We start from the raw sequence: 24,516 nt of genomic DNA on the forward strand, positions 1-24,516 counted from the left end.
GCCTAAGGAGGAATGAACTGGCCCAGGTGGGAAATGGAAGAGGTAAAACTTATGTGCTGATCAGCAGTGGGATCACAGCTGTGAATAGCCAGCCACTGCATTCCTGCCTGGGCAACACAGTGAGACAGATCCTGTCTCTAAAAAAAGTAGAGTCAGATCTCCAAAGTTAATTCTGAACTCTTCGATATTTTATTATATGAGGCTTTTCACATATCCTGCCACTTCCACTGACCCTATGCTCTGTTCCCATTGGAATTCTGGCATCCTCTTAAGTGTCCACCTATGACGGTTAATTTTTTTTTTTTTTTTGAGACAGAGTCTCACTCAGTTGCTCAGGCTAGAGAGCCGTGGCGACAGTCTAGGTCACAGCAACCTCAAACTTCTGGGCTCAAGCAATCCTCCTGCCTCAGCCTCCCGGATAGCTGGAACTACAGACATACACCACCGTGCCCGGCTAATTTTTTCTATTTTTAGTTGTTTGCCTAATTTCTTTCCATTTATAGTAGAGATGGGGTCTTGGTCTTGCTCAGGCTGGTCTTGAACTCCTGAGCTCAAGCAATCCTCCTGCCTCAGCCTCCCAGAGTGCTAGGATTACAGGTGTGAGCAACTCGTCTTGGCCTATGATGGTTAATTTTATGTGTCAACTTGATTGGGCTAAGAGATGCCCAGATAACTAGCAAAACATTCTTTTATATTGTGTCAGTGTTTGTGTTTTTGGAAGAGATTAGCATTTCAATGGTAAAGAAGATCCCCCTCACCAATGTGGGCAGGCATCATCCAATCAGTTGAGGGCCTGGATACAATAAAAAAGAAGAGAAAAGGTGAATTCACTCTGCTTGAGCTGGGACATCCATCTTCTGCCTTCAGACTTCAGTGCTTCCGGTTCTCAGGTCTGGGCACTGGGACCAGGACTTACACCATATACTCCCACCCCTTTTCTGGCCTTCAGTCTCAGACTTACACCCTTGGCTCCCCAGGTTCTCAGGCCTTTGGGCTTTCCTGGGGCTCCAGTTTGCAGATGGTGGGACCTTTCACTCTCCATAATCTTGTGGCCAATCCCTTGTAATACATTTACATATCTGTATATATCTTATTGATTTGTTTCTCTAGAGAACCCTGACTGATACAGATTCCCTCTGAGTTGTGCACTCTCCATTGTCACCTCTGTGAAGACGACCTCAGGTCCAGCCAACTGTTCTTTTTATTCTGCTGGGGGTGGCTCCTACCTGTCACTTAACCACATAGTATCACACCTAGCTGGTTGGTTCAGCGTTTTCCTTCCCTAGGAAACCGCAAGCGCTCAGCTGTGGTACATATTACTCAGCTTATCTCCGGGACCTCAAAGGAGCCTGAGCGCTCAGTATGTGCAGTATGAGCGCTCAGTATGAACCAATCAATGCAAGAACGAACGTGCCACCCAGGCTTGCAGGCTTGCAAAGTGCTTCTCCGAGCGGATTTTGCTTTCTGTGCCCGGGCACCTCCTCTGAATTGCACGGTAGAGGTCAGGAGGTTTTTTTTTTCGGGGGGCTGTGGGGTACCAGTGGAAGGAGAATGTGAGCTGGAGGCCGAACCGCAGTCACCCGGGCCGCCCGCGTCCGGTGAGCTGCAAGGGACCGGACAACTTCTCAACCTCCCGGAAGCGGCTCCGGGCCCCGGCCCGCCCCTCCGGAAGGTGGGCGTGGCCCTCATGAATAATGAATCGCGGCGGGGGAGCGGCCGGGCCCGCCCCCTCGGGCGGGAAGGGGGAAGCGCCGAGGCTGCCTGACTGGAATGAGGGTAGCTGCGGCGACGGCGACGGCGGCGGCGGGAGCGGGGCCGGCCATGGCGGTGTGGACGCGGGCCACCAAAGCGGGGCTGGTGGAGCTGCTGCTGAGGGAGCGCTGGGTCCGGGTGGTGGCCGAGCTCAGCGGGGAGAGCCTGAGCCTGACGGGCGACGCCGCCGCGGCCGAGCCGGAGCCCACTCTGGGGCCGGCGGCGGGCGCCTTCAACGGCCTCCCGAACGGCGGCGGCGCCGGCGACTCGCTGCCCGGGAGCCCGAGCCGCGGCCTGGGGCCCCCGAGCCCGCCGGCGCCGCCGCGGGGCTCCGCCGGCGAGGCGGGCGCGTCGCCGCCCGTGCGCCGGGTCCGAGTGGTGAAGCAGGAGGCGGGCGGCCTGGGCATCAGCATCAAGGGCGGCCGCGAGAACCGGATGCCGATCCTCATCTCCAAGATCTTCCCGGGGCTGGCCGCCGACCAGAGCCGGGCGCTGCGGCTGGGCGACGCCATCCTGTCGGTGAACGGCACCGACCTGCGCCAGGCCACCCACGACCAGGCCGTGCAGGCGCTGAAGCGCGCGGGCAAGGAGGTGCTGCTGGAGGGTGAGCGGGGCCGGCGGGCGGCGGGTGGCCTGGGCTCGCCGGCGCTCACTTTGTTCCTGCCCCGGCCCCTTCGCGGGGCGAGCCCCTTTCCTCCGCCTCTCTCCCCAAACTCCGGCTTCTGGGGCTTTGAGTGTGGAAGAACTGATGTTCCTTGCAGGAAAAGTTGGGCAGCCTCCGAAGTGTGGCTTGCAGCCCCTAACTAAGGAAGACTCGGCTGAGATTTAGCAAAAAGCAGCCGCGTAGGAAGCCCCCCCTTCTGCACCATAAGCTGACACTAAGAACTAGACGGAGACCGAACGGCTCGAGCTCCGTAGGTCTCCGTTTGCCTGCTGAGAAGTGCCCGGTTGGCGCTTTTCTTCGCTCACCTCTGGCTCCCCGGGGCGGGCGGATCTATTAAAAAAAAAAAAAAAATCCATCCACACCGATGCCAGCGGTGTGCTTGGGCAAACCACCAAAACGCTGGTTAATTTATGGGAATTTAACCCATCATTGGCTCTCAAGAGTAACCAAAGGAGATCATAGCACTTCGTGGAAGCCAGAAAGCTGAAGCAGCAAGTTTGTGTGGTTAATGAGCCTTGTTTCACTGGAGGCTCACGTGTTTGAACATTTACTGCCAACTAGAGTTTCGCCCCTTTTGCAAAAGACTGGTGCCAGCTTCCTACCGCTTACAGGCGTGCTGTTTGAAGACTATTAGGCTTTTTATAAGAAACTTGAAGTGGTAAATTACAAGATGGGTCTGAATGGCCAGGATTATTCTTTACCTTAAATATGTATGTAATCTGTAAATGGGATCTTTTATGACGAATTTATGAAGCTAAGACAGCATTAAATCTCCTCTAAGGACTCATGCATGTTGGAGGCGACAGAGTATGGTAAATGAAATTGTAAATGAAGCAATTGTCAGTTGCTTTCTTTAGAAATTTTTGAGCGATCACCTTTCTTTCTGATCCAGTCATTCAAGAAGCATTTATTGCTAGCTGCGTAGAAGAGACTATGGTGTCTCTGTTCGGTTTGTAATTCAGGAAATGATAGAAAAATGCAAAACAATTTATAGGGAGGAAAAACATCAAGTTCTTGGTTATAGAGTGCAAACTGTATGTAAATGCCAAAAGAATGCAACATTAGGAAGTAGTGGAAATGGGGTTAGCCAGGGAGGAGCTGAATTTTGAGCCAGGTCTCCAAGGAAGTGATGGACATAGACAGGCAGAGATGAGTCAGGAGGGTTTTCCTGGCAGAGAAAACAGGAGAGAAGGGCTGGGGTTGAAGAGGGACCAATTATTAAACCAAGAGGCAAGAAGTCTAACTTGCAAAATGATTTTCACCTTTTATAAATCTGTATTGTGAATGTTGGAAAGAAATATTAGCTTGCAAGAAATGACTATGCTCCAGTTGTGGAATTCCAGTGTGCTATCTTTATATCATTTTATTTGTAAATCTTATTTATATCCCACTTATAGGTGGAGCTAGACATTGCTCAGAAATTAGTGTTAATAGAAGGAGTAAAATTATGGATTGTGGCTTGGGCACATATGTAAAATAATTGTTACCCTGACCCTGTACCTTGAAATTGGTCTAGCTGAATATTTGGAGCTGGGGCAAATTCTTAGAGCACTGAATTTAGATACTGTTTATGTAGTACTCAGTGATGATGGCAGTTAAACCCTTTACGCTGGTGGTCCCCAATCTTTTTCACACCAGCAACCGGTTTCATGGAAGATAATATTTCCTCTGATGGGGGTGGTGGTGAGGGTATGGTTTCAGGATGATTCAAACACATTGCATTCATTGTGCCACCACACCTAGCTAATTTTTTTTCTATTTTTAGTAGAGGTGGGGTCTCCTTCTTGCTCAGGCTAGTCTCGAACTCCTGACCTCAAGTGATCCTCCTGCCTTGGCCACCCAGAGTGCTAAGATTATAGGTGTGAGCCTCTGGCTAGCCTCTGTTACGGTTTTGATATGAGTCTGCAAGCAATTGATTTATTATGGTCTCTGTGCAATCAAACCTTTCTGCTAATGCTAGTCTGTAATTGCAGCCACTCACCGCCTCAGTTCCACCTCAGATCATCAGGCATTAGATTCTCATGAGGAGTGAGCAACCTAGATCCCTTGCATGTGCAGTTTACAGTGGAGTTCATACTTCTATGAGAATCCAATGCTTCCCTTGATCCGATAGGAGGCGGAGCTTATGCAGTGATGTGAGTGATAGAGAGCAGCTGTCAATACAGATGAAGCTTCCCTGATAACCTGCCACTCACCTCCTGCTGTGTGGCCTGGTTCCTAACAGGCCATGGCCCAGGGGTTGGGGACGACAGCTTTACACTATATTAAAAACAAACAAACAGTTTTTGTGTGGATATAGTTTGAACCTGGTATTCATACCAGTAAAATAAAAACCCCCTAGTAGGCCTGGCGCGGTGGCTCAAGCCTGTAATCCTAGCACTCTGGGAGGCCGAGGCGGGCGGATTGCTCGAGGTCAGGAGTTCGAAACCAGCCTGAGCAAGAGTGAGACCCCGTCTCTACTATAAATAGAAAGAAATTAATTGGCCAACTAATATATATATATAAAATTAGCCGGGCGTGGTGGCGCATGCCTGTAGTCCCAGCTACTCGGGAGGCTGAGGCAGGAGGATTGCTTGAGCCCAGGAGTTTGAGGTTGCTGTGAGCTAGGCTGACGCCACGGCACTCACTCTAGCCTGTGCAACAAAGCGAGACTCTGTCTCAAAAAAAAAAAAAAAAAAAAAAAAAAAAAAACCCTAGTAAATGCTTCCCAGAATTTATTAGTGTAAAATAGGCCACATGTGCTTTTAGAAAGGTGGTTTATAGATGGCAGCATAATAACATATTTATTGAATGCCTTTTTACCTAACACACAGGTTCTACTTTATTTTCCCATTTGGTATAAGACAGGCAGTTTTTGTCCTTATAAATGTGGGGAAGTCAATATGGTAGACTTTAAGACATTGCATTCTCAAGCCAGGGGATATAAAAATAAAATTACTCAAGATATACAATGTCACTGAAAACAGTGATTTAATTGAACCAGTCAAACTATTTAAAGTTGAGTGCTGGTGTTCCATCCAGGTAGGCCACTTTTAAAAGACGGATTTTATGCTTAGTCCTTAAAGTTTTCAAACTGTACTGTACTGTCCTTCCATTAGATGTCTCAAAACTTGAAAAACTGCCTTAACATGGCACAGTGATGCGGGCAGGGAATTTTAGGCATGCTCTTGCCACCCCCATGCTAGGGAAAGCTGTAGTTTCTGGTTGCCTGTGGTTAGGGAATTGAGCTAAAGGGTTCCTTTTCATCTGAGAGATTTGTAGGGATTATTCATTCATTCATCAAACATTTAATTCAGCTCTTATCATGTGCCAGAGGCACTGGAAGATACCTGATTCCTGCCCTCAGGAAGTTTAGAGTTGAGATAAGAGAGAGAAAGAAGTAAATAAGTGCAGTAGTACAACAAAGGGCTAAAAATGCTGTTAACAGATGTCTGGAGAAAGCACAACACAAAGGAGAGGTCCTTATAGGTCCATAATAGGAATTAGAGGATACCCGGGAAAAGTTTGATAGAGAAGTTGAAGCTTGCATTGAGCCTTCCCTTAGGCAGAGAAAGCTGCCACCAGTAAAGACACAAGTGTGAGACATCAAGAAATTAATCTGTCTAGTAAGTTTGTTTCTGGCTAGTGGTTTGTAACCCTTAAGCAAGTTATTTAATCTTGCTAACCTTTAGTTTCCTCATATGTAAAACTGGGGTGATAATTACACCACCCTCAAAGGGTTGTTAATTCATTTGACAATTTAGGTGTTGGCTTTTTTAAGGATAAGGAATACAGCAGTGAACAACAACAAAGTCTGAATGAGGAAGGTAGGACTGGGTCATGAAGGTATGTCACCAGTTAGCAAAGACACTTTCAGAATAGCCAAGATAGCAAGTTGTTAAATCCAAGGCTCCATTTTACTTGAAAAGAAACACATGGTAAGACTTGTTTTAGGTGAATGGTTAAGAAAGGGTTTGGTCCTGTCTTAAAGTAAATCTGAACTATAGGGAAAAAAAAAAAATAATAATTTAAAAAAAAAGTAAAAACAAAATTAAAAAATAAAAAAAGAAAGGGTTTGGGCTGATTAAATGCAGTGGTGTTTACAACTAATTGATCACTACTTCACTTGACTACCCTGTTAAAAAAATGAGTTTGTATTTTTTGGGTGCAAACAACTTTTTCTAAACTTGTTTTTCTGCCCTCTCTTGCACAGGCCAACTTTTTTATCCTTAAATTTTGCACTTAGTTTCCTATCTCTGATTTTTCCTCTTTCTTCACGATTATTACTCAGAGCCTTAAAACTTGCCATTATTACTCAGAGCCTTAAAACTTGCCATTAAGTGTGCGTTGTAGTTTTGGCTAGTGACTCAGCATGAATATTAATTAAGTCATGCAGATAGTTTTTGTATTAATAATGGAAAACTTAAGCATAAAGGGGCAACTCTAGTCACCTATTAGATATTGTATGTTGAATGTACTGTGTCCTTTGTTCTAGAAATATGGTCGATCCAGAAAGTTTCTGGAATTTATATTTTTAAGGCTATGAAGCTGACTAAATGAACATGAATTAGACTACACATTGAAAAGTGTTCTAGAGGAGGTTAGGAAAGATGGTATAAAATATCTAGCTTGATGTCTGATGTTTGAGATAAGATCAATATTTTTGAAGCAATTCTCACTGTCATATTGTTGAAAAATCACCTTTTATTGCTTAAATAAGATTATAACAGTATTGTTACCGAATCTACTAACAAGAAATTGGACAGAGGAAGTACACTGGCATGAAATTTAACGTCAGTATTGAAATAATTTTTCTATCTAGAATGGTTTGCGGCTGGTCCCATTTGAATGGTGTTTACAACTAATTGATCACAACCACTTAGATTTTTTTGTTCCTTCTCCACCCCCACTGCTTCATTTGACTAACTTAATTTAAAAAAAAGGAAGTAGAATGGTTTGGGATTTTGAGTGTCATATATAATATGAATCTTTTTATATGTCAGGGGGCATGTAACAAATACTGCTGACATTATTATTAAGCTACTAAGTTAAAGAAGCTGGCTGGGATTTTCACACCGCCTCTTTCTTCATTGTATATTCAAGTTGAGAGTCTTCTAGGGAAAACATTTTACATTTTCTTTAAGCTTTGCATGTATATTCATTAATCAATCTCTTTTTTTTTTTGAGACAGAGTCTCACTTTGTTGTCCAGGCTAGAGTGAGTGCCGTGGCGTCAGCCTAGCTCACAGCAACCTCAAACTCCTGGGCTCAAGCGATCCTCCTGCCTCAGCCTCCCGAGTAGCTGGGACTACAGGCATGCGCCACCATGCCCGGCTAATTTTTTATATATATATCAGTTGGCCAATTAATTTCTTTCTATTTATAGTAGAGACGGGGTCTCGCTCTTGCTCAGGCTGGTTTTGAACTCCTGACCTTGAGCAATCCGCCCGCCTCGGCCTCCCAAGAGCTAGGATTACAGGCGTGAGCCACAGCGCCCGGCCATTAATCAATCTCTTAAAGAACAACTAAATTGTTAGGATGTTTGTGTTTCTGTGCTTGTTTCTTTTTGTTTAACTAGCCTCTTTATGTTGCACTTCAATGATTAGACGTGCTTACATGAGAAGCTGTTTTTGTAACCAGATTATTTCTCACAGAGCCCCCTTCATGCTCCAATACACCCTCCAAATTATTACCAAAATGTAAGAAGTTGATTGATTCTAAGACAGAGTGGATATGAAAATTCTAAGAACATTTTTAGGGATCATAACCAGGCTTTAATTTAGATCCCAACTGATAACTCAGTAACTTCAACTAACATGTGCCTTGTTGTGTAGTCTTTCCTGGATGAGGGTTACTCTGCCTTGTGATCAGATGTGTGCTTTTGTTCATAAGGGGTGAGGTACAGCCTGTGGCCATGGAACAGTGTTCTGCTGTTCTGAGAGTATCCAAGTGTCCAGTCAGCGTTCTTGGCTAGGCTAGCACACTATGCTAACTGAACAACAAATAATGTCGCTTGCTTGCATTTTCCATTAAATGGTATAATAATACCTTACGTTTTTGTCTGAATATGCCTTTGGATCTGTATTTTCTCAGTTGATTTTTATATAGTCCTTTGAGGTAGGCTGTTTATTTTTGTTGTGCAGATGATTAAACTGAGGTTCACTAAAGTTAGTGAATTACTGAAGGTCTTAAAATTTCTCTTGATTTTTAGGGGAAAAATTTAATGTTTCCTTTGGGCAAGAGGAAATCTCTGACCTGAAATTTTAAAAGTTGTAAAGTCTCATCTCATAGATGAGGAATGAATGGCCAGAGAGTTTAAGTGGCATGATTAAGGTCACCTAACAAATTAGTGGTAGAACTTGGATTAAAACCCAGCCAAGTGCTTCCTTTGTAGTGCCATGCTACCTACAACCGATCAGTCAGATCTTTTAGCCTCTCCTATAGCTCATCATATTGCAATATGCTGTGAGGGATTAATGTGCAAAAGAAGTTGAAGATGGTCCCTGGCATCACAGAATTTAGAGTGAAAATGGAGAGAGAAACTACCACATAGAGACTAATTGCTAAAATGTGTAGTATACACTCTTCAAGAGTCCTCTGAAGGAAATGTCGATGGGGGATGGAAGAATTGAGTGTGACTTCACGGGGAAAGGAGAATTTGATCTGACTCTTGAAGGACAGGCTGCTTCTCTGCAGATGGAAGTCAGTTCAAGTTGAAGGGACAGCTTGAACAAAAGCCAAAGTGAGCCTGACATATGATAGGAAGTGAGGAGAATGGCTAATTGGTATGGACTTGGGAGAAGAAAATAAAGTTGGATATATAGATTGGAGCCAGATTATGCAAGCCCTTGAAAGCCAGCCAGAGGAATTTGGACCTTTTTAATTTTGTCAGTCAACATTTATTAAGTACTGACTGCAAACAAGGTGTTGGAGACGCTGAGAATTCCAAATTGGGAGTAATCCCTGCCCTTTAGGCCAGTAAGGAAATGGGTTATTGCAGGTTGTGATAAAGGTGTGCTTTAATAGAGGTGAGAACACAGGGCACTGGAGGTAGAAGTGCAAAGGAGACGCGTGTCAAAGGTAAGGCAGTGATAAGTAGCTGCTGTGTTGAGAGAAGTGAAATGTGGTAAGGCACAAAAGTGTCAGCAGGCCGGAAAGATGGGCAGAAGCCAGATCGTCAGCGCCTTGTATGTAGTGCTAAGCAATGGTCTCTGAATGTGTTTATTTACTTTTTCAACTTGAAAAAAAGAAGAAATTAAGCTTTTTTTTTCTTTTTTTGAGATAGAGTCTTGCTTTGTTGCCCAGGCTAGAGTGAGTGCAGTGGCATCAGCCTAGCTCACAGCAACCTCAAACTCCTGGGCTCAAGCGATCCTGCTGCCTCAGCCTCCCAAGTAGCTGGGACTACAGGCATACCCCACCATGCCCGGCTAATTTTTTCTATATATATTAGTTGGCCAATTAATTTCTTTCTATTTATAGTAGAGATGGGGTCTCGCTCTTGCTCAGGCTGGTTTTGAACTCCTGACCTCGAGCAATCCTCCTGCCTCGGCCTCCCAGAGAACTAGGATTACAGGCGTGAGTCACCGCGCCCAGCCAGAAATTAAGCTTTATTAACATTTAATGTATAGATAACACTGGTTCTCTCAGTCTTATAAGATGGTACCATCACATACTTGATACACAAGATGATGTCTCAAGGGAAGAGTGGAAACTTCACAAAGCCGAGGAATGCAACTTAGTGCAGCTTACTTGAGACTGGTTGAGCGATTTATATTGTCTGCTTTGAGTTCATCTTCGCAAAGTGAAGTGGCTTAAAGATATGCACAAAGAAACCATAGATTGAAGACAATTCTAACACTGCAAACAATAACAAAAAGGTAGAGCTGACATTTCTCCTCCTAGTGGGAGCTCTTTGTCACATTTCAAGGTAATTATACCTGTCAAAAAGTCATCCTAAAAAACGAAATTGTCAAGAAGACTATTTGAAATATGGATATACACCCATTATCACCAGTAATGAACTTCACCCTAAAAGTATATTGTACTTTGAGTCATACAGTAGCTAATGATAGAATGACTTCATCAGGAATGTTTGTGTGTTTATTTTATCTCTACCTCATTCTTTCTTGATTTCTATACTTTGTATATTTTTTATAATATATATGCATTAATAAATATTCATAGATTGAGGGTGTATACTCAAATTTTTACTGATGTGTGTGCACTGTCAAGTTCTAGACCATGGGGTGCTGCTAAAGTGCTTTAAATGAGGGAGTGGTGTTTTAGAAAGTTGAGAGTGGCAGATGGAGTGTAGGAGCTCAAGATAAGAGGTAAGGGAAAGCAGGAGAGGAACTAGTTTTGGGGGTAAAGATAAATTCAAGTTGGGGCATGCTAAATTTGAGTTACCTGTGTGACATCCTAGTGGAAAAGGCCAGTAGCTGGTTGGAAGTACCAGTCTGTAGTCCAGAGGGGGTGTCAGGATCGAGATGAAGATTTACGAGATGTCAGGGTAGGTGGTAATTAAAGCCATGGGTGTGGATGAAGTTATCAAGAGAGAGTAGTGCAAGTTAATAAGAGAAGAAGAACTAGGATGGAATCCTGCAGAGCCCCTACATTTAAACCAGAGTAAGGGAAGGGCAATCTAGAAAGGAATGGTCCAGGAGGTGGGAGAAAATCTGGAGAAAATGGTGCAGTGGCGGTCAAACAGACAAGTTTTGAGAAGGAAAGGGTGATTGGCATCTTCAGATGCTACAGAAGCCACGACAGTTGAACTAAAAACAAGTCCATTGGATTTGATAATTAGAGAATAAGATAGTTGGAGTCCTCATATGAGCAATTTCAGCAAAGTGACAGGAGCAGAAGGCAGTGAGTAGACTGCTTTTAAAAAGCTGCTCAGCAAAATAAAAGAAGCAAAGGTGGTAACTACAGTTGAACAAAGTGTCCAAGGAAGGTTTTATTTTAGCGGTGGTTTGTTCTTTGTTTTGTTTTCAATGGGAAAGAATTGGGACATATTTGTACAGCAAGAGAAAAGGCCAACAGAGAAGGGGAGAGGTTGAAGAGAAAGAAGGGGTGGGGAACTGATGCAATCCATTTCTGAGCCAGGAAGTGACATGATGGGAACAGAATTTTGGGTTGGCAGCAGTGGATGCACTGGATGCAGTGCAAAGAGGAAAGACTAAAGGTAGGAAAAACGACAGCTGTTGTAGTGAAAAGTAATCCAAACCAGAGGTGATAACCTTTGGAGGGGGTTGTGGTGATGGCTGTGGGAAGAGAGAAGAAGATTCAATTCAAGAAAACACTTTAAAGCAGCTGATTCTTGCTGGGACGTTGCAGAATCCACTGGGGACCTTTTCCTACCTGGACAGTCTCCTTCCAGTTGCCTATGCACTCAGAGATTCGATACTTGTGAAGAATCTCTTGCAGTTGACTTCTGTGACTAGCATAGGTGTTCGATACCTTAGAGATATTGGGGTGGAAAATTGAGAATCACTATTTTAAAAGAAGAAATGACAGGATATGGTGGCAAACTGGATATAGTGAATTAGCCCTGAGATTTCTATCCAGGTTCAGTAGAAGAATGGTTACCAGTGAAAAAAATGGAATACTTTGGAGGGTATTACCCTCATAGCATTCAGCTTTGTTGTAAAGCACTTGTGCAATGTAACTCTGTCTGCTGTCTGTGGGGTTTGAAAAGAAAAATTTTAGTTTATAAACATTACTCTATATCTGGTCACATGGAATGAGAGCATATTCTTCCTTTAAAGGGTTTTTTTTCTAGATTAGAGAAAGGAGTTTTTGAATTCCTCTGGAGAAATGTTGGTGTGCTCATTTGAGTTTAATATTTTGTACCTGGAGAAATACAGTTGATTTGGTTACTTTATTTAAGTGCCTTTCTGAGGGAAATGCCCTGATTCCTTCATAAAATTTGTGTTTGATTTCAGTATAAAAACAAAACTCATGAAATAATTTTATATATGACTCAATTACTAGTGATTAAGGTGTCAGTAGATTTGCCTTTTAGAAAGAATAAGAGAATTAAGAAGATTCAAACTTGGCTTCATTTCTGGCTTCCAAGACATTGCTGGTATGCTTTGACATATAACTAGTTAAGAATATGTGAAATGCAAAATTTTAAATTTACTTTGGCTTTTCTGCAACATTTTTCTTTTTGTTGTCTTCTCACCCTCTTGCTTTTAAATTTGCAAATTGTCTAGAATGCTTTTTAGTCTTGAACTCCTGGCCTCAAGCAATCCTCCTGCCTTGGCCTCCCATAGAAGGCCTTCTGAAAAGGAAACTTAATGAGATAGATGAGAAAGTTGAATAGTGTGTTTTTCAATTTAACCTGTTGTGTACATAAAATGTTAAACCTCACACTTAGAAAATTGGAAGCTTTAATTTTTCATTGAAAGGGACTCAGAAAAAGTATAGATTGATTTATTTATAGTAAAATGTATAAACATGCCTTACTTAAGGCTCTTTGGATTTCAAAACACAGAAACCTACTCAAGCTAGTACAGTACCTACAGTGCAGGTATTATAAAGAAACAGACAGGTCTCAGGACTCGAGGAAGAGCTGGGCAATTGGGCCTTAGAAATGTCAGGAACCAGGACAGCACTGAGGACCACTGTTCTCTCTCTTTTCTCCTCATCTCAGAGCTTCTCTGTTTCTCTCTGAGAATATCTTTGCAGCAGCTTTGTTCTAGTCCTTTTATGGTTTCATTTTTTTTTTTTTTTTTTTGAGACAGAGTCTCGCTTTGTTGCCCAGGCTAGAGTGAGTGCCATGGCATCAGCCTAGCTCACAGCAACCTCAAACTCCTGGGCTCAAGTGATCCTTCTGCCTCAGCCTCCCGAGTAGCTGGGACTACAGGCATGCGCCACCATGCCCGGCTAATTTTTTATATATATATCAGTTGGCCAATTAATTTCTTTCTATTTATAGTAGAGACGGGGTCTCGCTCAGGCTGGTTTTGAACTCCTGACCTTGAGCAATCCGCCCGCCTCGGCCTCCCAAGAGCTAGGATTACAGGCGTGAGCCACAGCGCCCGGCCGGTTTCATTTTTTATATTTAACTCTTTAATCTATGTAGAATTTATTTTGGCATATGGGATGCAGTAGAGATTTAACTTTATTTTTGCAAACAGGTAACTGATTTCTTCAGCATTATTTATCAAATAATCCTCTTGAATGCTAGTTTGATTGGTGGTGGCTTCCGGGAGTGCCATGTGGGGAAAGATTCCAAAGCCATATCTGGGTTCAGCAGGAATGAGTGCTACACTTAATTAGTGATGTCTGCAATGCAATGAGTGTGCCCAAGTGTGGGGGACAATACACATGCTACACATCTGCCACTCTAGGAATAGTGACCTGCCCTTTCCTCATTGATTTGAAATATATCTTTTTTAATATACTTACTTTATTCTGTGATCTGATTCTGGTTTTCATATTCTGTTTGAGTGTTTTGTAACATACTACAATGTATATTATAGCTTTAACATTTAATATCTGGTAATTCAAGTGGACTAAACCAGCCAAGAAAATTTTGAAAAAATAAGAAACAGTTGCTGGCTAGTGTAGTTAGTTACTACTCCAAAAAAATTTTGCAGTGATTTTATTGTTCTTAAATCTTCTGGGATTTTTTATTAAAATTATATTAAATCCATAAATTAATTTGGAAAGAATTGATGCCTTTGTAGTATCTTTTTCCCAATCATTCCAATCAAAAGTACTGGTCCTTTACTCATCCATGTTCCAATCATATGGCCAAGGGTATCAGAAGTTGTGATTGGCTAGGCCTAGATCAGGACTCACCTTGGACCTGGGGAATGAGGCAACTCCCATGGAACCACATGGACTGAAAGTGGGGGTTTCTCAAAGGATAATCAAGGGATGTTACCAGAAGAAGGAGAAATGGATGTGACTACTAGGTAGACCTAAACAGCAGACATCCACTACATTGTTCTAAAAACATCAGAAGATGTTAGCAATTGAATGACAAACTACCATATTAAGAGATTTAGAAATTTTATAGACAGCCATAAAATGAAAGTCAGAATAATAAATTTGCTTGGATACAAATGACCTATAGTTGGAGCTTTCTAAAAATGCTTGAGGGCTGGGTGCCGTGGTTCATGTTTGTAATCTCAGCTCTGTGGGAGCTGAGGCAGGAGGATTACTTCAGCTCAGGAGTTTGAGGTTGCAGTGAACTGTGCTGGTACCATTGCATTCCAGCCTAGGGGACAGAATGAGACTCTGTCTCTAAAAAAAAAAAAAAAATTTTAACCCCTCAGAAAAGCTTGACCCTTCAAGTGAGTAATAAATTATTTCAACACTTACTTTAGTGGTATTTTGAACATTACATTTGTATGAATTTCAAGTAACTTTGCAAATGTGCATTATGACATTTTTAGTGCTAGGACAAGAAAAATATATAGAGGTGGCAGGGATAGGTCTTGAAGTGAGAGATAGATTGGGATGGAGAAAAATCTTTATCAAAATAGACATGCAAAATTTTTTATTTTGGTTGCAGAAACCAAAAACAAACTAATTTAAGCAGAAGTGGAATGTATTGCCTCATGTAACTCCTGAGACTGGGGGTGGATCTAGGTTTAGGTTCAGTGGGATCCAAAGGCTCAAATTATCTTGGCTGCAACATCTCCTGCTGTGGAGGGTCTAATTCTGTGTAGTCAGCTAAGATGGTGCCGGCAATTCAAGGAATGTATTGCCCCAACTTAACCCGTTTAAAAAACAGAAGGGGTTTTCTTGTAGCACCCACATATCGGTCTCAAGAAGGACTCCAATTATCTCTGCTTTGCCTACCCCTTGGACCTATCACTGTTACCAGGATGATGAAGACTGAGCTGGCCCTTGTTCATGTGCTCATCCCTGGTGTATGGAGATTGGCAGCCCTCACCAAACTATAAAATGTGGATTGGGGTGGTTGCTAGGCTAACCGATGTCCACTGTAACAATGCAGACATTGAGGCTATAGAGCTTAAAATATTTTTGTAGCTAAATTGTAAATTTTTAAAAATTAAAGCAATAGGCTGGCTGGGCGCGGTGGCTCACGCCTGTAATCCTAGCTCTCTGGGAGGCCGAGGCGGGCGGATTGCTCGAGGTCAGGAGTTTGAAACCAGCCTGAGCAAGAGCGAGACCCCGTCTCTACTATAAATAGAAAGAAATTAATTGGCCAAATAATATATATAGAAAAAATTAGCCGGGCATGGTGGCGCATGCCTGTAGTCCCAGCCACTTGGGAGGCTGAGGCAGAAGGATTGCTTGAGCCCAGGAGTTTGAGGTTGCTGTGAGCTAGGCTGATGCCACGGCACTCATTCTAGCCTAGGCAAGAAAGCGAGACTCTGTCTCAAAAAAAAAAAACAAAAAAAAACACCAGCCTGAGCAAGAGCGAGACCCCATCTTTACTATAAATAGAAAGAAATTAATTGGCCAACTAATATATATAGAAAAAATTAGCCGGGCATGGTGGCGCATGCCTATAGTCCCAGCTACTCAGGAGGCTGAGGCAGGAGGATTGCTTGAGCCCAGGAGTTTGAGGTTGCTGTGAGCTAGACTGATGCCGTGCCACTCTAGCCCAGACAACAGAGTGAGACTCTGTCTCAAAAAAACAAAAAAGGTAATACAAAAAGATAATAATGACCATTATTGAGAGCTTACTCTGCTAATAAGCATTTTACATGCATTATCATAACTTATTCTTTCAACAGCCCTGTGAGTCATGTGGCATCATCCCCATTTTAAATATGAAGACATCGAGCCCTGGAAGATTAAATAATTTGCCCAAGGTCACAGCGTTTGCAGGTGGTAGAGGCAGGATTAGTTGCTCTGATTTATTGGACTCCATAGCTTTTGGTATTAACCATTATAATACACTGCCTCTCTGGTGGATCAGTTTGGGTTAAGAAGCTAGCAAGTCTAAAGACTAGCAGGATTTATTGTTATGATTGGCTTAATGTTCAGGAAAATTGTGCTCTGGATTCTGTGTTGCATCTGTCTAGAGGTTATCCATGTAATGTCTCCTAGTCTTTGTCTCTGGTTTTTCATGATGGACACAAAGCTGTTATGTGATGAATCCACTTACATTGAATGCCTGCACTCTGCTTAGGCACTCTGGGAGAAATAGAAAACATGAGCCCTATAGATTGTACTTTTAAGAAGTATGTAGGCCGGGCGCTGTGGCTCCCGCCTGTAATCCTAGCTCTTGGGAAGCCGAGGCGGGCGGATTGCTCAAGGTCAGGAGTTCAAAACCAGCCTGAGCAAGAGCGAGACCCTGTCTCTACTATAAATAGAAAGAAATTAATTGGCCAACTGATATATATATATATAAAATTAGCCGGGCATGGTGGCACATGCCTGTAGTCCCAGCTACTCGGGAGGCTGAGGCAGAAGGATCACTCGAGCCCAGGAGTTTGAGGTTGCTGTGAGCTAGGCTGACGCCACGGCACTCACTCTAGCCTGGGCAACAAAGCGAGACTCTGTCTCAAAAAAAAAAAAAAGAAGTATCTAGAATGGGTTTATAAAGACTAATATAAATTGCGTATAAATGGATCCAGATTATCTTATACATTACAGGTGATACATGCCGAGAGAGCTTGGAATAAAGGAGCAAGTAGTGTTGGGAATGTATTTTGGGTCAGATGAGAGAAAGGTGGAACATGGAATGTGGGTGGGAGGTGGGGAAGATGGAGGTATTCAACGTGCAGGCAGTGGAAGTGGCATGTCCGGGGGCAAAGATGGGAATAAGCAAGTGATGTTCAAATACCAGCAAAGCATTTGATGGAATAGCTGATTTTCAAAGACTCTGGACCACTGACTTTTAAAAATAACTTTAATGTTTTATTAGTAATAACGACAAAGTTGACTTCTTATCTCTTTAAGTGGTGAAAATTTTAAAAAAAGAAAAAAAATAATGTAACACTCACTATCTGCTAATTGTTTTGTAATGTAAAAATCAGTTCAACATTTTTTGTTAGCACTTCCGTGTTTTGATATATTACTATGCTTTTTTACTTTTGGAAAATACCAGTTTTAACAGAGTAGTATTCTCCAAATTGTATCTATCTTTACAAAGAAATGCATGCCCAAACGAAAAGAAATTTATTTCACTGAACACTTGGATTTGCCTCTCTTCAAAGATTATTAATTACATTCTAGAATAATGTATTTTTTTTTTTTTACAATGAACATGAAGTAAAAGTAATTGAAACAATTTAGTTGGCTTTTGGCAAATATAAATTCTGCAGAATAACAACAAAAAAACTAAAGTGAATTTCTAAAAACCACTGCTCACCAGAGATGTTTTAATATTGATTTTTGTTGTCCATTTTACAGTGCAATACAGTTGATTTTTGTACTTTAGTTTTACTTTATGATACAGAATGACAGTCCTTATAAGCTTGATGTAAAGTATTTATACTGGAAAATAAAGAAGTGAAATAATTTTAAATACTGCCAAGCTGTTTTTTAGCTGCCAGGTCTGGCAGGTAGTCTCAGACAGTGATAGTTATATGTATATTTTCACATATATATTTTGACAAGAAAGATGTTTTTCTTGCACAGTTTTCCTTTGCTTTTCTCCAAGGAGACTGGTTGGAAGGAAGATCTGGTTCATTCTTATTACTCTACCACCTACCCATTTCCTCCCATTATTCTCTTTTAATTTCTCATATTCCCTCCTACTTCCTCTGTGCTTGAGTCTGAAAAGAAAGCTTTGGGATAGTTAGAGCATCTCCAAACTTCTGGATGTAGTTACAGAAATTACTTCATTTTTCTTGGAAAAAATATAGCAAAGAATTTCATACGACCATTTATTTTTGTGACCTTGGAAAAAATATTTCAGCATTAGAATCATTACATTTCTTATCTATTAATAATATTCCTTCCAGCTCATATTTTAGAATTCAAAATATGGGATAGAGAATGAAGAGTTGTGGTTAATATAAACTGACTATATACAAATGCATGGATTGTCAGAGATTTAGAATATAATCAAAATGATTTTTTTTTTTTTTTTTTTTTTTTTTTTTGAGACAGAGTCTCACTTTGTTGTCCAGGCTAGAGTGAGTGCCGTGGCGTCAGCCTAGCTCACAGCAACCTCAAACTCCTGGGCTTGAGCGATCCTTCTGCCTCAGCCTCCCGAGTAGCTGGGACTACAGGCATGCGCCACCATGCCCGGCTAATTTTTTACATATATATATCAGTTGGCCAATTAATTTCTTTCTATTTATAGTAGAGACGGGGTCTCGCTCTTGCTCAGGCTGGTTTTGAACTCCTGACCTTGAGCAATCCGCCCGCCTCGGCCTCCCAAGAGCTAGGATTACAGGCGTGAGCCACAGCGCCCGGCCTCAAAATGATTTTTAACACTAAAAATATTCTACATGTAATTGAATCTTTGATTAAGATGGAACCTCAGGATTTGCAATACCTTATTGTGAACTTCATTTATTGTTGTGATAAAGATGCACTAGAAGTGTCAGATAAAAGATTTTATGTTGTGTAATAGATTTGCAGATAAATCGGTTTTTTCCATATTTCAACATAACTAGCAACTAATCTCCTTCAGATCAACACAGGCAGAATTTATTAAAGTGATCTTTTTCTCTAAGCACAGAAGAATCATGTACAGAAGAGAGAAATATTGAGCAATCTGGATTGCAATTAATTTTGTCACTGATTGTTGTGTACCTTGAGATTTTTATAATATACAGTTCTTTAGTGAATGAGGGCAAGACTCTAACAATGAAGATTTGCCATCTTAGTGAATATTGCAAAGAAATTCCAAAGTCCAGGACTTACTTATTTATTTTTGAGACAAAGTCTCGCTTTGTTGCCCAGGCTAGAGTGAGTGCCTTGGTGTCAGCCTACCTCACAGCAACCTCAAACTCCTGGGCTCAAGCAATCTGCCTCAGCCTCCCAAATAGCTAGGACCTCAGGCATGCGCCACTATGCCCGGCTAATTTTTTCTATGTATTTTTAGCTGGCCAATTAATTTCTTTCTTTTTATAGTAGAGACGGGGTCTCGCTCTTGCTCAGGCTGGTTTCGAACTCCTGACCTGCAGCAATCTACCCGCCTTGGCCTTCCAGAGTGCTAGGATTACAGGCGTGAGCCACTGCGCCCGGCCCAAAGTCCAGGACTTAGATGTCAAATAATTCCTTCTACTTTTTAGTGTGAAAAATTAAGAGAAAGGGGAAAATATTTACATAAATTTTATACTTATTTGTGTTGGCCATTGTCATCAAACACCTTTACTCACAGTGAATTTAGGAATTTAGATGTTAGGCATATTTTGACAAGGTGGGAAATCAATTTCTTTTGCAAAAATATAATATGTATCTCTATTAGCATTAGCATACCAGCACAAAATTATTAATACTATATATTATTTTTTAGACACAGGGTTTCCCTCTGTGGCACAGGCTGGAGTGCAGTGGTGTAATCATAGCTCACTATAACCTGGGCTCAAGTGGTCGTCCCTCCCAAGTAGCTAGGACTACAGGTATAAGCCACCACTCCTGGTTAACTTTTTATTTTTTCTGGACACAGAGTCTCACTCTGTTGCCCAGGCTAAAGTGCTATGGCTTCAGCTTAGCTCACAGCAATCTCAAGCTCCTGGGCTCAAGCAATCCTGCTGCCTCAGCCTCTTGAGTAGCTGGGACTACAGGCATGTACCATCATGCCTAGCTAATTTTTTGTATATATTTTTAGTTGTCCAACTAATTTCTTTCTATTTTTAGTAGAGATGGGGTCTCACTCTTGCTCAGGCTGGTCTTGAACTCCTGACCTTGAGCAATCCTGTCACCTCAGCCTCCCAGAGTGCTAGGGTAACAGGCGTGAGCCACCATGCCCGGCCTTTACTAATTTTCTTAAGGGTGGATTTTGATGAGCTGAAACTTTTTCTTTCATGGTTAAATATTATGTGTCATGTCCAAGAAATGTTTGCCTACCTCAAGCTTGAGAATGTCTTCTAGGCTTTCTTTTGCTTTATATTTCTGAGTGTTAAGTCTAGACCTATGATCCATCTTGAAGTAATTTTTGTATGTTAACTGTATTTTGGTTTGCTACTACTTTGCCCTCACTTGACTGATAAGGTTTGTCTACCCTAGAGATCCTCATTATTTCTCTTTGAGGGGATAATGGCAGAAGACTGCTCTGTAACTTTTACCAGACACTTTACCGAACACTGCTGCAGCCGATTTGTTTGTGTTTCCTCTTCAGTGATGTCCTCTTTAGTGAAATCTCAGACAGATCAAGTCATTTCTCTGTTTTTTTGATAATTACTCTCCCTCTCACTTGCAGAGCCTCCAAGGGCCTGGTTTGAAAGTAGAACATTTAGGGAAGCCATAGGAAAAATGCATCCTGGCCTAAAAGTTATCACCTGAAATAATGAATATTACATGTGGGCTGGGCGTGGTGTCTCAAGCCTGTAGTCCTAGCGCTCTGGGAGGCTGAGGCGGGCAGATCGCTTGAGGTCGGGAGTTTGAAACCAGCCTGAGCAAGAACAAGACCCCATCTCTACTAAAAATAGAAAGAAATTAATTGGCCAACTAAAAATATACAGAAAAAATTAGCGGGGCATGGTGGCACATACCTGTAGTCCCAGCTACTCAGGAGGCTGAGGCAGGAGGATTGCTTGAGCCCAGGAGTTTGAGATTCCCATGAGCTAGGCTGATGCCATGGCACTCTAGCCCGGGCAACAGAATGGGACTCTGTCTCTAAATAAATAAATAACAAATATGTGAACAGGTGATTATATATTGGGTTTTGATGCTTTCTTTACCTTTTATTTAAGCATCTTGTACTTGTGTTAGCATTGTAATAGTATTAATGTCACCAAACTAGGGCTACTCATCAACACAAATGAGAGAAAATGCACTGAACTAAAAAGTTGTAGTCTTATAACTTGTAGAACTCTTTTCAATGTAGATCTGTACTTAAAGCAGCAGGCTTAAGTACAGATCTTATTTTTGTGATGTTGATGTTGTGCTGAATGGGGGGGAATGGCAAAATAGAAAGGATTAGGGAGGCATGGACATAAAAATCCTTTAATACTGCTTAGTAAGGTATTAATTTGATCCGTTTTAAGAAACCTGAAATTCTTTGTGAAAGGAATTTATTTTTAAGTTGGGGGTGGGGAACTGCTGCTAAATTGTTGGATATTAACCAGGTTTGGATACAGAGTACAGCCGAAAGGAATGTTAATCCTGTTAGATTCTTATTGTCAACAACACTCTTCAATAAAACAAGCAAACAACAACAAAAAAAAAATCAAAAACACTTGAAATTATTCTCTCAGATTGTCAGAAATAATTTGAGCAGTTGTTTTAGATTTCTTACTTGGAGGATAACAATCTTGAGTTTGGTTAAAACATGACCATTAAATAGCATTAAATAGTACTCTTTTTATTCCGAGACAGTCTTCCTCTGTCACCTGGCTAGAGTGCCGTGGCATCAGCCTAGCTCACAGCAACCTCAAACTCCTGGGCTCAAGTGATCCTCCTGCCTCAGCCTCCCAAGTAGCTGGGTCTGTAGGCATGCGCCACCATGCCCAGCTAATTTTTTCTATTTTTTGTAGAGATGAGGTCTTACTTTTGCTCAGGCTGGTCTCAAACTCCTGAGCTCAAGTAATCCTCTCAATTTGGCTTCCCAGAGTGCTAGGATTACAGGTGTGAGCCACCGCGCCTGGCTTTAAATAGTATTCTTTTTTTTTTTTTTTTTTTTTTTTTTTTTTTTTGAGACAGAGTCTCACTTTGTTGTCCAGGCTAGAGTGAGTGCCGTGGCGTCAGCCTAGCTCACAGCAACCTCAAACTCCTGGGCTTGAGTGATCCTTCTGCCTCAGCCTCCCGAGTAGCTGGGACTACAGGCATGCGCCACCATGCCCGGCTAATTTTTTATATATATATATCAGTTGGCCAATTAATTTCTTTCTATTTATAGTAGAGACGGGGTCTCGCTCTTGCTCAGGCTGGTTTTGAACTCCTGACCTTGAGCAATCCGCCCGCCTCGGCCTCCCAAGAGCTAGGATTACAGGCGTGAGCCACAGCGCCCGGCCAATAGTATTCTTAATTATTCATATGAGATTGACCAATTTTGCAGATTATTTTCCTAAAATATTTCATTGTAGCTTTTCTTCTTCTGAGTTGAGGGTGAATTACCACAATTTGTTGCATTTACTATAAGAAGGAAGATAAATTTTAATACTTGCTTGAGTAAAATAAATGTAAAGAAGTAAAGTTGCTGCTTCAAAATAACAAAAAATTCTGAAGATTTAAACTGTTTTTGAAATATCCACTATTGTGGACTGTTTTCTCATCCTTTCCACTAGTTGAGAATGGTAGAGTTAATTAATAGTCCTGACTCCTGTAGAATTTTGCTTCTTACATGTTTTTAACTTGCCTGCTATTAATGCATGCCTTTTCCATGATATTGTTCCAGCAATTTCTCCTCAGTAGTAGGAGTAAGCTGTGCAGCTGTCATGAGCCTATATATGGACAGCCTGGGAGCCACAATTAAGGCTAGACTAGGGAATCAGTGGCTTATTATGGTCTAGGAGAAAGCAAAAGGTCTGAAACTTATAGGTCAACAAATTGAGGTAATCAGAACAGGCCATGGTTGCCTTTCTTCCAGGCAAGAAAATGTGCTATTGAGCAGACGATACCCCAATGAATCTATGGCAGTGATTGTGTTGTGATGTAGCAATAGCACTGGCTTTGGAACCAAGCAGACTAGGGGTTCTACATGATGTCAGGAAAATAACTGATATTTATAGGTGTATAGTATCAGGAAAATAACTTACATTTTTCAAGCCTCAGTTTCTTTTTCAATTAAGTGATCATGATGGTTACATAAAATGTTTCATATAACATTCCTAGCATATGATAGATGTTCAAAAATTGTTAATTCTCTTTTGCTTCTATACTTCATACCTGGATGGAAAATTGCTTCGTGATGTCAGTCTGTCTGTCTGCAGAAACTGGTGCTAGCTCGTTTAGGAGCAGGCCAGTACAGCAGCACAAGCTGATAGGTGATAGCTGAAATTAGAGGAGCAGATGATCTAAACATAGGAGGGGATGAATCAGGGCCCTGAGTACCTATGATGTTTACCTACACCTTTTTGTCCCCAGCTTTTCTATTATCCCTTACCGGCATATCAAATTTAACTGGGACCTAGGCAAACTTCTTTGGGGTCACTTATTATTTAATTAAGAGGCTGTAGTCTAGGGCTCTGTCTCCTCTGCTCTCTTTGGCTAAGAGGCTCTCATTGTTCCTGTCCTTCCCAGCTTTCATCTCAAGGCTTTTAAAAACAGGAATAACTTCTCACATCTCCCTTGTTAGTAAGCCTTATTTTGAATAAACACACATTCCTACCTTTTAGGAGCTTATAACGGAAGGTAATATGATAGATTCTAATCATTCTAAATGTAAGTTGTGAATGTTATGCACTATTGGAATTTCTAAAGATAGTGTTAAATCTTTTGGATTTTTGCCTTTTCTTTCCCATTTAAAAATTTCCATAAACCCTTCCCTTCCCCACTCCTTTTTAAAAAAAAAATTTTATTTTTTTCATTTAAGATGTTGTGACACCATACCCCCTTCTTTTTTCTTAATTGTAATAGGAATCCATTATTTATTGAGAGCTTCCCCTTAATATTGTCTTACAAGCCAGAGACTGGTGAGGCCTGTCGTCCTTTGGAGTGTGAGGAAGCAGAAGTGGACAGCATTGGTGCTCAGCGCAGTGGCTTCCCCAGGGGTCACTAGGAGCACCAGACGTCTCCCCCTGGCCACCAGATTTCGTTTGGTTGTGCTATCAGGCCTTACTCCGTATAGGGAATTTCATTGCTCCCCAAAAGAAAAACATGTTGAGACAGTAGTTACTAAGAATTCAGACTTTGCCACAATCCCCTTTATGTGTAGCGCCTCAGGCTTTTCCTAGCATAGCTTTAAAATTCTTTCAGACTCACAAATTCTTCACAGGGACAGATGATTCATTAATTTTGCTCTGTGGAAAGAAAAGCTTTCAAGTTAATTCCCACAACCTAAATGAACTGACAGCAGATTTAAGCTTTGGGAAATCTAAAAGATATTTAAGAACGTTCAGTCTTGAACCGAAG

At 41.7% G+C, this 24,516-nt stretch overlaps 1 protein-coding gene across 1 annotated transcript in view; it reads left to right on the forward strand.

The window, feature by feature from the left end:
- The first annotated feature begins 1,742 nt into the window (after nt 1–1,742).
- SNTB2 (syntrophin beta 2) overlaps nt 1,743–24,516 on the forward strand; it is a 100,593-nt gene continuing 77,819 nt past the window's right edge. Inside the window, exon 1 of the mRNA XM_075995759.1 lies at nt 1,743–2,356. Within this exon, the coding sequence (XP_075851874.1) occupies nt 1,771–2,356 (586 nt within the window). The 5' untranslated portion in view covers nt 1,743–1,770. The remainder of the gene's footprint in view (nt 2,357–24,516) is intronic.

Source organism: Microcebus murinus, chromosome 20, assembly GCF_040939455.1.
Source record: "Microcebus murinus isolate Inina chromosome 20, M.murinus_Inina_mat1.0, whole genome shotgun sequence".
Classification (NCBI taxonomy): domain Eukaryota; kingdom Metazoa; phylum Chordata; class Mammalia; order Primates; family Cheirogaleidae; genus Microcebus; species Microcebus murinus.